The sequence below is a fragment of the Centruroides sculpturatus genome, unplaced genomic scaffold (genome assembly GCF_000671375.1).
Source record: "Centruroides sculpturatus isolate CEXI.00-Female unplaced genomic scaffold, Cexi_2.0 scaffold370, whole genome shotgun sequence".
NCBI lineage: Eukaryota > Metazoa > Arthropoda > Arachnida > Scorpiones > Buthidae > Centruroides > Centruroides sculpturatus.
The window spans coordinates 161987-177100 of NW_019384564.1; the positions used below are offsets into that span (position 1 = coordinate 161987).

Genomic DNA, 15114 nt, shown 5'->3' on the forward strand with positions numbered 1-15114 from the left:
GTGTTGAGTCGATTTGCAAAAAGTACGAAAAACTTAACGCTAGAAACTTTGAATACTAAAGAAAAAAAAAAAATGGTCAATGGCTCCCCGTGTCCAATGTTATGATTAGAGGAGGTTACATATTTCATGTGTGTTCAGTTATCGTCGATTATCATGGAATTTTCATTTAACGAACAATAATTTGAAATAAATTCAATTTTGTGTTAGGTTGGCCTCTACTAGGCCCCCCATAACAAAACTCTGGCTACGCCCATGGGTAACATGTTAGGCCCACCTTATTCTAAATACTAATACTATCAGATCAATTCTTAGCTTAATTTTAAAAATCCAGCAACGAGTTGCCTAACTTTCCCTGCAAAAAAGTTAAAATGTGTAGTGTCGTTTGTTATATTTTATTTTTATATTATAAAATGGCAAAAAGTTAATTTTGAGAATAGAGATAGGTTTTATATTAAAAAAATAAACGTAAATGCTAATGAGTAAAATCTAAGTCCGATCCCACTCAGGATATGAACATGATCCTCCTATCTCTCCTTTCATCTTTAACTAAAATTTAATAGCATCAATCACCCTAAAACAAATCTCCTGGCAAAATTTCTGGAAAAAAAAACCCCTAAATTTTTTGTATTTTTCAATATTTCAAGATTCACAGTCCAAAATTTATACTTTCCCTCCGCTATGTATAACAGTAGGGAAAGTAAAAACTAACTCTGAAAGGAATGTATAAATAAAATATTGTTATTATTGGATATCTAAGGAAGTAAATCTTTTATCTTAAATTAGGAATTAATAAAATTTGATAATTTTAAAAAAATGAGACTAAGAGATGTGATCTAGGAAACTGTCGCTTATTCTTGTGATCTATCACGTATTGCTGTTTTATAACGATATTGGGGCAGGGACGCACCCAGAAATCAATTTAGGGAGTGTCTTTAGACATTATGTTAAAATCAGTGTGTTACATTCTTTAACCACTCCCTTTCCGTTTATATTAAGCGCTATTAGGAAGTGTTACAATAAATTTCTAAGCAATAATTATTTTATAAGATTCGTATTCGCCATACACCATTTAATTTAGTTCACGTTATATATCATGCAAACATTTAAAATAAGTAGTTAAGAAATAATCGAATATCTATGGTNTCATAAAAATATACATATTTTTAGAAATAAAATGCAAAAAATTTCACTTGTCTAACTGCTTTACAAGTTTATAGTCTGATACAATTAAGTGTCTGTTTAAAGTTAGAGTATTTGTGACAATTAAATCATAATTTGCCAAATTTGATAGTATTGTTGTTGAAACAATTTGATATCAGTGATGCCAGAATGGCATAAATCACATTGGGTGAATCTCAAACTTCTGAAGTCTATCATACTATTATTATTAAAGGATCAACGAACACTTGTTTTCAAAATGGTCAGTAACAATGTCGATATTTTACTATTGCAATGTAATTGTTAGATGAATTAAGGCCAATGCAAACAAGTGGCAAAATTAAGGCAACTATCAATATCAGTGATCTGTTCTATCAACCATCTTTTTCAAACTTGACAATCGAAAGAGATAACTGGTCAAACTATTGATGATAATAATGCTTATTGTTATCAATAGTTTGACCAGTTTGACTTGTTGCTTGTGTACATGGCTTTTAGACAATATATTCTGCTCTCTAAAGATTTTATTGCTCTTCATGACCTATAAGAACAATAAATTCTTAAAATTTATAGTAGTTAATGTGTTATTGACATAACAACTGTAAATAACACATTAACCTCTATAAAAATTTATTGTTATTGACATAATAGCTGCCAATAACAATAAATTTTTTTCATTTGATAAAGAAGAGTTTAAAAAATTGCACTAAAAATAAATGAAGTTTTTTAAAAATTAACAATATAAACAATATTTGTCATTCGTTTCAATAAATGTAAGTTGCAGCAATTTAAAAATTTAATCTATTAAAAAAAGGATAAGAGCAATTACTCTTAACTCTTTTTTATATATATTTTAATGAATATTTGATATTTGTTTCTCGCCGCTCTATCAATGTTCCTGCTCATAACGAGAAAGGTTTGAGTTTAAAATCTAAGTTTTTAGACCCGATAGTTNTTTTTTTTACCAAAGTTGAGTTTTTTATTATTAAAATTATATTAAAAATATATAAAATTTGATAAAACTTCGATAAAATCTTAGTTATCTCTCTTGCTTTCCTGACTCTTCATCTGAGGTGAAATGTTAAAAACAATAAACTGGTATTAAAAAAATACTTTTAAACATTTCACCTCAAAAATAACAAACTAATGGATTTAAAGTATTTTTTAATATCAGTATATTGTTTTTAACATTTCACCTAGTATGAAGTTGGGAAAGCAAAAGAGAAAGCTAAGATTTTATCGAAGTTTTATCAAATTTTATATATTTTTAATATAATTTTAATAATTAAAAATTTAAATCTGTTTTACAATTAGCTGATCTGAACTTATGCATTGACTTTATTTAGTTGTTATTGTATATTTTCATGCAAAACAAAGAATTTTTTGAAATTTTATTTCCTCATTTAACTATTTACATAATTATATTTTGCATCAAATTAATATACACTACTTATCTTCCATCTACCATTCTTATAGCAATTATTTTTTCTAATGTAAACAAACATGAACATAATTTCAAAATCTCAACGAATTGGTGTCCATGGTTGCAAAACATCTTTATAAAATGTCTTTTCTGTAAAGAAAAAAAAAATTAACATAAATCTTTCATATATTAACTTCAGTAATAAATGACAATACACACTGTAGTTTCAAAATTCTATTTATAAATATAGTGCAGTAATGATTTACAAACTTTTATTTTGGGCAATTTTTAAAATGACATGATTTTATAATACAAATAATAATAAATAAAACTTATGTATAATGGTTTTGGATCATACTACCATATCTGTTAATTAATCAAACTGCAAAATATGGTTTAGCAAGGTAAGACGTTATTCCACAATCTTATGCTAAGATTAATGATTAGAAATGAATTTTTTAAAATTTAATTTTAAAAAAATCATTTCTGATCATTAATCACACACTATCCCTCACTACCCAGCTCTCATTGTGAGCTTGACCAAACCCATAATGGCATAGGAAAACAAAAGCCTTCTCAGTGTCACAAAATGGAAAGAGTTGAAAATTAATTGCAACTGTAGTGACAAGTGAATAGTCACAAAGTAACTTGCTATAGTATAAGTTCAGAGACATGCCTATAGGAAAGCTGTCTATCTTTAGCAAGAATTGTTTGGTTATCAGTTTGTTTATAATTAAACTGAAAATACACTTAATGTTTGAATCTAATTATTCAAACTTCATGTGGTATCTGCTGTTTAGGAGATACAAAGAACTGAAATAATAACTTCTTGATTATTACACTGGATACAATCAATGATATGACCCATTTTTTTACCCTATTGGCTCATTAAAAAGTAAGTCTGATAAAAAGTGCTTTTTTAATTATTCAAGGTTCAACAAGAATTATATCAGTGTATATTTGATTATTTTATGAAATTATATAAAAAACTAAATATTTCCTCTACTAATTTTCCCGTTATTTTTTGTTTTGGAAGTTATTCATGAGTTATTAATTCATCCTAAAATCTAAAAAATAAGTATTTTAATGTATTTATAATTATACTAGCTGTTACCACAACTTCGCCCGTGCGGATTTTGCAAGCAAACCCCATTTATATTCAGTATTTCAACAATCATAGTAATTGTTATATGACACCTACCGCTGAGAATGATGAGAATTGCTGAGAATCAAACAAATTATTTTCAATGTGATTAATTATCTGGAACATTTACAATCATTCTATAATTGAACCAATATGCAATAACAAATTTGAANTTTTTAATTATTCAAGGTTCAACAAGAATTATATCAGTGTATATTTGATTATTTTATGAAATTATATAAAAAACTAAATATTTCCTCTACTAATTTTCCAGTTATTTTTTGTTTTGGAAGTTATTCATGAGTTATTAATTCATCCTAAAATCTAAAAAATAAGTATTTTAATGTATTTATAATTATACTAGCTGTTACCACAACTTCGCCCGTGCGGATTTTGCAAGCAAACCCCATTTATATTCAGTATTTCAACAATCATAGTAATTGTTATATGACACCTACCGCTGAGAATGATGAGAATTGCTGAGAATCAAACAAATTATTTTCAATGTGATTAATTATCTGGAACATTTACAATCATTCTATAATTGAACCAATATGCAATAACATATTTGAATTTAAAATGGTTCGAACATTTGGTTAAAAAATCTAAATATATAAAAATATTTATAACAATGTCTGAAATGTTATTAATTTAATACAACCTAAGTATGTAACAATGAAAACTAAACGTAATTGAAAACAAAAAATCGCATCTAAAATATTACAGTAGAAGCCATTCTTCAGGTTAAGCCTTAATCCTTTCTCTCTCCCCTGCCAGGGAATTTAAAAAAATCCCTTCTTAGGTGCATTTTCATGTCATACCCTAACTGTGTACAAAATTTCACCTCTAAGTTCAGCGATTTGCTCTGGGCGATGATGAATCAATCAGTCAATCACTCAGTCAGGACAAGTAATTTTATAGACAGGGTGTATCAGAATGACATTTTAAAAATTTGGGGGATTGTAGAGGATGAAATTTTGAACGTTTTGATATAAGGAACCCATAGCTGGAAATGTAATAGAAAGTTTCTACAGCACTTTGCAGTCGGTATGCTGAATGAAACAGCAGAATACAGTATTTGTGACAAGTTTTATTGACAAAACAGTAGAGTACAATCAAACTGTATATAGAATCAGTGGCTGCACTACTTTACAGTAAATGTTCAATGTGACGACCACCAACTTCGTTACATAATGTGCAATGACAAACCAAGTTTTGCCTGACTCTCAGTAAGATGCCACACTCCCCTCTGATACTATTAATTAATTTAATTAAATGCTGTAAAGATGCACTCCATAAGCTCATGAACTGTTCCTACAGGTGTTGCCTACACAAGGGACTTTACATAACCTCAGAGGAAGAAGTCAAGAACAACATGACGTCAATGGACGGAAGGGTAGTTACCAGAGTAAAGGGCGATCAAGCAATTCCTACCGCTGTAGAAACTTTATATCACATTTCCAGTTATGGGTTCCTTATATCAAAACATTCAAAATTTCATCCTCTACAATCCCCCAAATTTTTAAAACGTCATTCTGATACACCCTGTATTTAGATAATTGCATATGTCAGTTTTACAATTTTAGTTATCTATTCTTTTGTAATTACATAGTTTAAATATTTGTGTACTTCTAATTTATTTATATGTTTGTAATTTTATTACATTTTTCTATTTAATTTGGGTTACGGTTTGTTCTGTCATGCTGAGAAACCAGTTTCTTCTGTGAGGTTCCAGATAGAATTTGAACCTCGTGTTAAACGCACTATAAATATATATATTTAAAAGAAATATGACATGAAGCAATGCAAACATAAAAACAATGTAAGCCCAAAGTACAACTCAAACATGTATGCTAGTATCTAAATCAATGTCAGACCAGAGAGTTTAAACTTCGACTCAGATGCTCATATAACAATAACATAAATTAAAAAAAAAACTTTTTGTTTATTTTAAAAGTTAGAATTTAATTATCGAGTTTTATTTTCTCTATTTAAATTTTATATTAGATTCATTTACATTTAGAACCACAGATTTTGTAAATTTGTATTTTGTTCAATTTTAATCTCAAAACGCTATTTTTATTTTCAATTCATTAGTCCTAACTGAATAGGTAAAAAACATTTTTATTCATAAAGAAATAGCCTAGACCTTCAATTATTTTTAATTTATCTCATGTTTTCGGCTATCTACACAGCCATCCTCATGATTGAACACTTTTAAATAGAATTCTTTGAAGTTTAAATATAATGTTCCAAACAATTATTTAATAACATTTTTATTATATTAAACTACTGGTGGAAAACAAAAGGTGTGTTTCCTTATGTAATTGTATTACCCCCAGTTTACCCTGAAAATATTTTGACTGTGAAACAAAAGACAAAACATCAGATGTTGTAGTTAAAATTCCTAGATGTCAGAATGGGAACCATAACAATCTAAAATATGAGCATCAACATCTATCAATCAGTCAAGATACAGTGTCAAGTTGAATACCAAACATCAACCTTTCTCGTGACCAGATCAGATGGTAAATAATCAGGAAGCAACAAGAGGAAATCAGGACCAACTGAAGCATGACATTTGGGAAGAAAGTCATCCTTTAAAAACCTTGTATTTCAAAGACAAGTAGCAGATTTCCCTCTCCCAAGTTTGTGAGTGACACTGTGCATCCATCCCCTTTTCTGTGCTTGTATCTTGTTATCATTGTCTCTGTCACTGAAGTGCTGTTGCATCTTTCCTTACAGAATTGCCGGCATCGTCATCCATCCTCAGAATAGCCATTCCCAGTCCTGTCTCTGGACTTGATGATAACACTGCCCTGGGGCCACCAACACATCAAGGGACTTTGTCAAAAACAAATTGAACTCTAGGATCATAGTTTGAATAGAGCATCCTTTGTATGAAATTGTAAACTACCAGTTTATTTTCAAATAAACAGGCTTCATTTGTAAAGGTGCTTTGCTTCAGTGTGTCCACCAACACCCAAATACCATCCCTCATTTTGACTCGAGTCTAACTGACTCACCCTTCCCCCACTCGGCAACTCATACTCCCAGTTTGCTACCGCGTCTGTTGTCTGTGAATAATTTTTAATTTTTAAATAAAAAAAATAAAGTGTTTTATATAAAATATATTAATACCTTCTGGTTGAAAATCTTCTGGATGAAGTTCCATATAATGTATTAAAACTGTATCTCTTCTAGATGCCTTATAATCTAAATAGTGATTCAATCCTTCACCAACACCTGCTCCTAAAATTCCACTAATTATATGTCTATGTATACCTGAAAGAAAAAGAAAACCTTTTCTATTAAAAAAAAGTTGAATCTAAGCATTTATAAATTAACAATCTTTTAAAAAATGAAGATCAGAAAGAAGAATAAGAAAATTACTGTAAAAAGTATTTTCTATTATAAAAATAAGACAAAAAAAATTCATATTCCTTTTTTTGCTAAATTCATATTAATAATAAAAAATATGTAATAATTAAATAAAACAACATAACTAAGTACCATAATACTAATAATATTGAAATTACTCATCAATGTCTAATAATAAAAGGAAATATTTTCAATTTAACACAAATACCATTATCACAAAAGAGTTTATTCATGTTCTATGCTTTTTGATATTTTTCCATTTATAAAATTAATTTTAAAAATTAAAACAAATGATGATCAATGTTAAAATGTGTTTATACTGACAATAAAGAAGTGAAAATATATAGAATTATAAATGAAATATCTGTATATATAAATGGTATACGTGACTATATAATGAAATATGATATATTAGACTAGCTAAGGTATTTGAGTTAAAGACATATCCAGCAAGAACTGTTAAGAATATACTGAGCAATGAAAACAGTGATTGCAAATTTATATATGTCTGTATAGATTTGTTTTATTGTATTTTTTAGAAATGTTTACAAGTTAAGAAATATTTCAAGAGGTAATAATTGTATTTCTTAAAAACATTAAAAACAGATAAGAATTAATAAGACTTTTTAAGTAAGTTCAAAATATCCATGCATCATTAGGTTTTACATTAAAAGTGATAATGTAAATTATCAGTATTTGATTGAGAAAATAATAATTAAATGGTAACACTGCTGCTTAGCCAGTTTTAGCCAATTGCATATTATTATTTAAATCACATATTCTTAATAATTAAATTATTGAGGTGGAGCATTAGTGAAATCTCTTCTAAATGGCTAACATTGGCTAATTTTAACAATTCACAATACGCATTTATTTATTGATACTATTTTACAATTCAGTACATAGTTAAGATGCCTAGCAAAGTGCTAATTTTAGATATCAATTATAGTCCCTAACCGAGAGAAGTTGGTTCCTTGGGGAATTGTATAATCGGCAGATTGATGTTCTGTTGGTCCGCCAGGTGGTTCAGAAGCAGCTTTGATGACTGGAGAAGGATGAAAGTCTTTGGATGTCTTGAGAAGGGTAGAGGATTGGCAACAGCTTAAGTAGTATCTGAAACTGGATCGGGCACAAACACCAGTTAAAAGCGAACTCCCTTCTTTTCGTATTCGGAGGTCTCTCGTGGGTTTTTCCCACGACTTAATTAGGAATTATCATACAACAGTCCAATTGTTGAATTTCAATCATCAGTTCCGGGTGAACCATTCGATGTGTCACCTCAAACAAGGAAACAAGCTTGTGAGAAAAGTTTTAATCATCCTCTGATTTTTCTCTTTTGAAAAATTTTTGACTAAAATTTCTTGTCAAGTCTGGGCTCTCACAATATTGCGTTCAATCTCAAGATTTGATCAATCAATCAATCTTGATGAAACTTTAATGCCATTTTCCATTAATTGCAACGAGGAATCCAAAAATATAATGAGAGTCCATTTAAATGCAAAAAATAGGGGTCCATGACTTCATTTTTGATGTACAATGGAGTGAAAATGACAATGTTCATGCTCCCTGATGTCATTGAGCGTACCTAATAAAATTTAGAAAAGAAAAGTAAAAACAGCATTGTGTGCATCAAACAGAAAATAGGCATGAAAAGCAAACAAAACAAGAACAAATCAATCAATGACAATTGTTTTGTTCTTGGATTGCTTTTCTGTGTCAGCATGTGCAAGGACGATCCCTCCATACCTGGCCATTGCAAGGATTCTCTTTCTCATGGCTGACAGCTACAAGGATTGCCTCTCCCATGGCTGGAAAGTATAAGCAGAGTTGTGGAAAGGCCGGGAACAGAAAAGGAAAATATCCAAAGTGCCATGATGATGAGGCGTCAAAATTCCAAAATTGTTACATGGGCAAACTAATAAATTTATATAAAACTGTCACAGAGTGAAAAATTATGTTATGAAATGTAATGTTCATTATATTAATAAAAAGTGATTTTATAATTTTAAAATTTGTAACACACTAACGAAAGGCTTATCCAAAAGGTGCCATATTTAAGTTTGCCTCTGATGCCAAATGTTCTAGCCATATATATATAGGTATAACAATAGCCTCTATTGTGATGTAAAGTATGAAGTTCACCTGTCCTCATCTGTCAGGTACATACATGAATTACCTCTTTCTTTCCAGCTCTGACTCATTTCTATTGCAATACAACAAAGTCACATGATGTCCTAGTTTTAATAATTTACTATTTCCAAAATAGAAATAACTGAATGCACAGTTAACTGTGTTGTAATGTTTTTGATGGCAGCTTAGTCTGTAAGCAGTGATGTCACTGACTTGTTTGCTAAACTATACTTTTGATTGTTTGAAATAAAGTAGTAAGATAATTTGTGGAAGTTTACAACTTGTGATGAAACACGTTTGTAGGAAAGTATATAAATAAAAAGATAAATTTCTTGAACAAAAGTTGAGAGATAAAAAGATGAAATTCAACAACACTGCAAATCTGAACATGTGTCTAAATTGTCTCATACAGATGCAACAGTATGGCAGCATCATAAACAAACAAAATTTCTTGTTTATTTATAAATTATTTTATTCATGGAATATGTTTACTATTGCCAAAGTCTAGTTTGACAGAATAGTATTTTTCATATGAAACAAAATTATATTCTTTTTCATACAGAAAGAAATAAAAAGATATAAATTATGTAAAAATAATACAGTTTTCTTATAATTACATTTTCTCACAATATTTTATAATATTTATAATTTAAACAGTTTCACACACTTTTACAATTTTTCAATGTATCTTTTAATCTACACAATTGTACAAAATGAATTAAAGCATTATACTATAGGCACTTGAAGGATCCATTGTGAATCTATTTTTTAAAATGCATTTGGGATGTGGTTTATTTTTTTTTAAATTAGTTTTTCTGTGTGTTGCTACTGTTATCCTTAGCTTTTTACAAAATAGTTGATGTTTAACAAGTGATCACAGGCATCATTAATAAACAAATAAATCACTGACTGCTGCCATAACACTTTCTTGAATGTGTTTCAATATATTGTATTCACGAAGTCTACCAGAAGAGCCGACAAACAAAACTAGCACTAGTATTAGAATGGCAATTGTGAAATAAAGAAATATGCTGTACATAAATAACAATATACACCATATACAGTAGTTATATAATTCTTTTCAAAATGTTTTAACCTAATAATGTCAACATTTTACTTTGTTGAAAGTGTAGCAAGTGACACAGCAATGCCATAGATCAATCATCAATAATTCAAATAGATATCAACTTTTTTAAGTATAATTGTATTCCAACAATATAATTATTATATAAAGTTTGTTTTCTTCATATTAAAATGCTACAAAAAGACACCATCTTTTCAAACAAACAGATTTTGTGCAAGTAGCAAAGCCAATAGAAAATTCAAGACGTAACTCGGCCCAGTTTGATTCATTCAAAAGAACTGTAAATCTTACAAAAACCATTGGCTGTGTTCAGCAGACTCAATAGTTTCGAAGCTGTCGAGTATTTTTTTGCCAAACGCCTTCTACAGTAGTAGCGCTTTTTCTGAACACATTTAGTGTTTTGACGTCACATTTGGTAGCATCTTTCATTTATGCTACCTATTGCTACCCGAAACTAACCAATGAGGCTTTTTGTTCAAATGCAACGTCACTCATTGTTCAGTCGATCCAGTAGCTACATAACACCTACCAATTTGCTCAGTTACAACTGTTGAGTCTGCTGGCCATTGCTAAACCGTAGTAACAAAGCATGTTTCAGTTTAATCATCTTCAAGTAATATGCTGGATATTAGTAACCCGTTACGGTTAAATTATACCTAGATAACCCCAATGGCAGTGATTCGGTTAGGTTCCGTTACATTAACTATATTTTTAGTAGACATTTCCTTTGTTTTTATTTTGTTCAAGAACTACCGTGAATCAATAATTAGTAACGCTAATTGGTTAAAGTCCAAATGCTTGTACCTTCATGGCGGCTCATCTCTGATTCCAGCAAACAAAAGGAAACAGTGGGGATGCACATTCTAACCTAACCTAACCTAACATATTCTAATAATTTGGTTGGTAATAATTATGGTAATTTATTAGAATAGGTTAGGTTAGGTTAGGTTAGGTTAGAACGTGCGTTCCCACTGTTTCCTTTCTTTTGTTTGCTGGAATCAGAGATGAGCCGCCATGACGGTATACGCATCTGGACTTTAACCAGTTAATTAAACACGCGACGGCTCCCCTCCGGGAGGAGTCCGTCGGGAGCACGAACAGTCCGAAGCGCCGACATTGGGGTTACCTAGGTACACTTTAACCTTTGAAACAACTTGAGTCATAGCAAAATAAAAAATGCTTATTTTTTATGAGAATTCGCGTATAATAGCCAAATATGGACTATGGGCTGTCACTATTTTCGAAATATATCTTATAAATATTCTTTATTTTGAAACATTTTTAAAATATTACCTGAATAAAGAGGTCTTTTGGCCAGATAATTGTGAAGTGCCATCGATCCAAAACATAAGCCTCCTACAATCACTGGATAAGCCCATCGAGCTATTGGACTCTTGTCAAAAGTAGTCATTATACATTCAATACAAATATATTTATTTTAAATTATATTTGATATTATCACTAGCCGCACGTAAATTCACACGGCTTCCATAACACTCGCCAATAACGTTTACTTACGAGAGGACGAAGTAAATCGCCCAAAAGTAGCCATAATGTATTTTTTTATTACATAAAGCTAGAAATTTTTTTATTAAATAGTATTAATTTCTAATAGCTGATATAGGAAATTAAAGTTGAAAAAATTTTAAAAAAAGTAGCTGTCGCCGATAGAAATTTTATTTCTCATGTTTTACATCATGGGGTAAGCACAGATTTAACATATTCTACTATAAACTGGAAACCTGTCCAACACGGAAACAAGAGAGGTTTTTTTGGATATGAAGAAACAATCTAGATAAAACGGAAAAATAAGATCCACTTGTAAGCAAAATAAGTAAACACGCCTCCGGGTGTAATGTGATCAACACAGAGCATGACAAACTGTATTCCGAGAACGATTTAGAACCTTTCCAGCTCAGGCTGACTTTTGACGGCCAGATGGCCGAGCGGTCAAAGTGGCAGCCGACTGCTCTGGGGGACCCGGAATCGAATCCGGACGGGTCAACTAATCCCCAGGAATTTTTCGAGGGGCCAACTAATCCCCTCCGTCCAGATATGTCGGACCCCGTCCCTCACCACCCAATCGCCCCATTGTGGGTCTAGCCGAATCCATAATGGGCTTGCAAATAGCGGTCTTCTTAGTTCCCACAAGGCGGGAAAAACTTAAAAAAAAAAAAAAAACCTCAGGCTGACTCACGTCTACTCTTTCTTTCGCTGAGCTATCTGTAATTATGCGATACAAAGCAAATTGGCAGTGCTGTCACCTTAGTTTCGTTTTTAATGAATTGTTTGATAAGTTACGGCAACGGAACACTTGGGCGATCTGCCTAGAGAAGAAATGCTTTTCGGGAGGATTTTTTAAGGGTAACTGGCACCAGTGGCCAGTGCCGGCCTGAGGCAAGTTTAAGGATGGAGCGAGATCCTATTATGGCGCCCCTTTGGTGGCCCCTAATTTATACCCTTTACTTTTCATTAACACTGAGGCGCCACCTAAAATTTAGCGCCTGGAGCGGCTGCTCTGTTCGCCCTATGGTAGGGCCGGCTCTGCCAGTAGCGTAGCGTGGGTGTCAGCAGCCCCGGGCGGAGGAAAATTTCGCCCCTTAAAAGACTAAAATTCAGTTTTGTCACAGAAGAAGCAATAAAAAATCCCGTGCTAGTGCAGCGACCTGTTTAAAATAGCTCTATTGGATAGTGGTGATGTATATGAATACGAATGAATCGTACAAGCAAAAAAAAAAAAAAGGTCAACAGGTTGCGCAGGATATCCTCGGATTATAGTGTCGTAGATAATAGTATAACAGGATCACTTGTTTGATTGGAATTCTATTATTTCATTCATTGTAGTAAGAATCAATGCGCATTTCTTTCTAGAAACTGCAACTTGCTTTTGAATAGAGTCATGAGAAAAAGCTTTTTATTTATTTATTTATTTTTTCTTGTTTTCTTTCAGCAACACATGAAATGAGATCAAAACAGTTTAAAATCGGCTATGTTGTTACCATTGTTACTCGTATTATATAATTGTTTATATTTTATACGTCACACGATCTGTACAACCGTGAAAACACTCAGATTTTGCAAAATGCAACAACGGTCGCGTTCTCCGGCGCGGCTAGAAAAAGCAATGTGTAAACGAAGTTTAATCGTTACAAAATATTTAATGCCGTCCAACCAATATTCGTGGTCAGGTTATTTGGATTTACGTGACATATAAATGTTTCTCCTATTAAACAACCTCTAAGCTGAACCCTGTATATCTGTTTGGACTGTTTATTAGGCCGAACAGGTGCAGGAAAATGTCTCTCCATACCGTATCTGTTTGGGAAAGTGAACAATGAGAGTGGCCGGGTAACGAAGGACGTGGATCCGACATATTCTGAGTCAGTCCGTAGTCCCATACAGTATACAAAAATTTTAAAGATTTTTCGGATTCGAATTCGAGTACTTTCCAGTGCAGAGGGCTTTTTTTATACTCTTTCAGTTTTGTGAACACTAAGAGAACCTTTTTATCAAGCTGGGTGAGGAGGGATATCGCTCGACACATCAGGGACGGACCACCACCAGAAAATTTCCTGACGCTTTTTGATCTATCCGGATTTTGTTTCCGGGGTTTCCGCAGCAATAGGCCGATACCTTAACCACTCGACCTCCGGCCGTGCCTGTGGAAAGTTCGTACTTTTTATTGCTTCCAGTGGTGTACCCGTAGTGGGGGCAGCATGGGCTGCCCGCCCCGGGCGACACTTTTTAGGGGGCGGCAAAATTTCACAATAAATAATAATAATACCTTGTAAGAATTTGAAACATCCTAATCCTAATCTATACTTGCATTGCGACTACGATAGTGCTATCGTCCGGACAGTCCGGGAATCGGCTCACCGTCCGGGTGAACTAGTAAATTCATCCGAAGAGTTCCTGCGAAACCTGTTGACCTTTTATTTATTTATTTATTTTTTTGCTTGTACGATTTATTCGCGTTCATATACACCTCTAATATCCAATAGAACTATTTTAAACAGGTCGCTGCACTAGCACCGAATTTTTCATTGCTTCTTCTGTGACAAAACTGAATTTTGGTTTTTTAAATTGAAATACCTAAATAAGGGGGGCGAAATTTTCATCCGCCCCGGGCGGCTGACACCCACGGTACGCCACTGATTGCTTCGATCATCTAGCGCCATTATGTTAGAATTATTCATCGTCGAAACAAATAAACAACCTAATTGGAAAGCGATCGAATTACCAAACTTGTTTAACCTAAAAGTAATAAATAAAGTTCAGTTAATATAGTTATTTTTCTTTATCTCAATCATATTTTACTTTTATTATGTACTAGCTGCAAGGACCCGCTACGCTGGGTTTTTATTTGTGGGCAAAAAGTAACGATAGTGAAGATTAAGATAATTACATTATAGGCAATCTTACCCGTTTTCACAGAATGCAAGAATTAGGTCTCCGTTTCCAGACTAATTAGAGACCTGGTCCCGATTCTATTTCTGAACGTCTCCTGTTCACGTCCAGTCAGACGAACTATTTTCAACGTTTCTGGAACGTTTACGATCGTTCTATAATCGAACCAATACAGTATTCGAATTTTAAATATTTTAATTCGAACAAAACATTCGAAATAGAAAGCCACTTTCAACTACTTTCAGCCTCATATCTCCCGCACCCTTATAGCTATCGAGACGTAACCACCCTGGTGCACGAATGGAGACTTGGGGCTACTACCACATACAAACACCATTCACGTGCGATGTGTAGTTTTGGCGGAAAAGTGAAATATAGGGACATACA

General features: G+C 32.2%; 1 protein-coding gene across 1 annotated transcript; it reads right to left on the reverse strand.

The window, feature by feature from the left end:
- Nucleotides 1-2534: 2534 nt before the first annotated feature.
- On the reverse strand, nt 2535-11853 carry LOC111624013 (NADH dehydrogenase [ubiquinone] 1 subunit C2-like). Its single transcript, XM_023366780.1, has 3 exons — nt 11614-11853; nt 6867-7010; nt 2535-2731 (listed from the first exon to the last, which is right to left on the reverse strand). Exons 1-3 carry the CDS (start codon nt 11729-11731, stop codon nt 2682-2684), a joined length of 312 nt encoding a protein of 103 aa, XP_023222548.1. The 5' UTR covers nt 11732-11853; the 3' UTR covers nt 2535-2681.
- Nucleotides 11854-15114: the final 3261 nt, after the last annotated feature.

Excerpts from the sequence above, each read along its gene's own strand:
- LOC111624013 (XM_023366780.1), bottom strand. The coding sequence starts at position 11,731 with ATGACTACTTTTGACAAGAGTCCAATAGCTCGATGGGCTTATCCAGTG. Across the intron at positions 7,011-11,613 it reads CAAAAGACCTCTTTATTCAG|GTATACATAGACATATAATT; the intron begins GTAATATTTTAA and ends TTTTTCTTTCAG. Across the intron at positions 2,732-6,866 it reads AGAAGATTTTCAACCAGAAG|AAAAGACATTTTATAAAGAT; the intron begins GTATTAATATAT and ends TTTTCTTTACAG.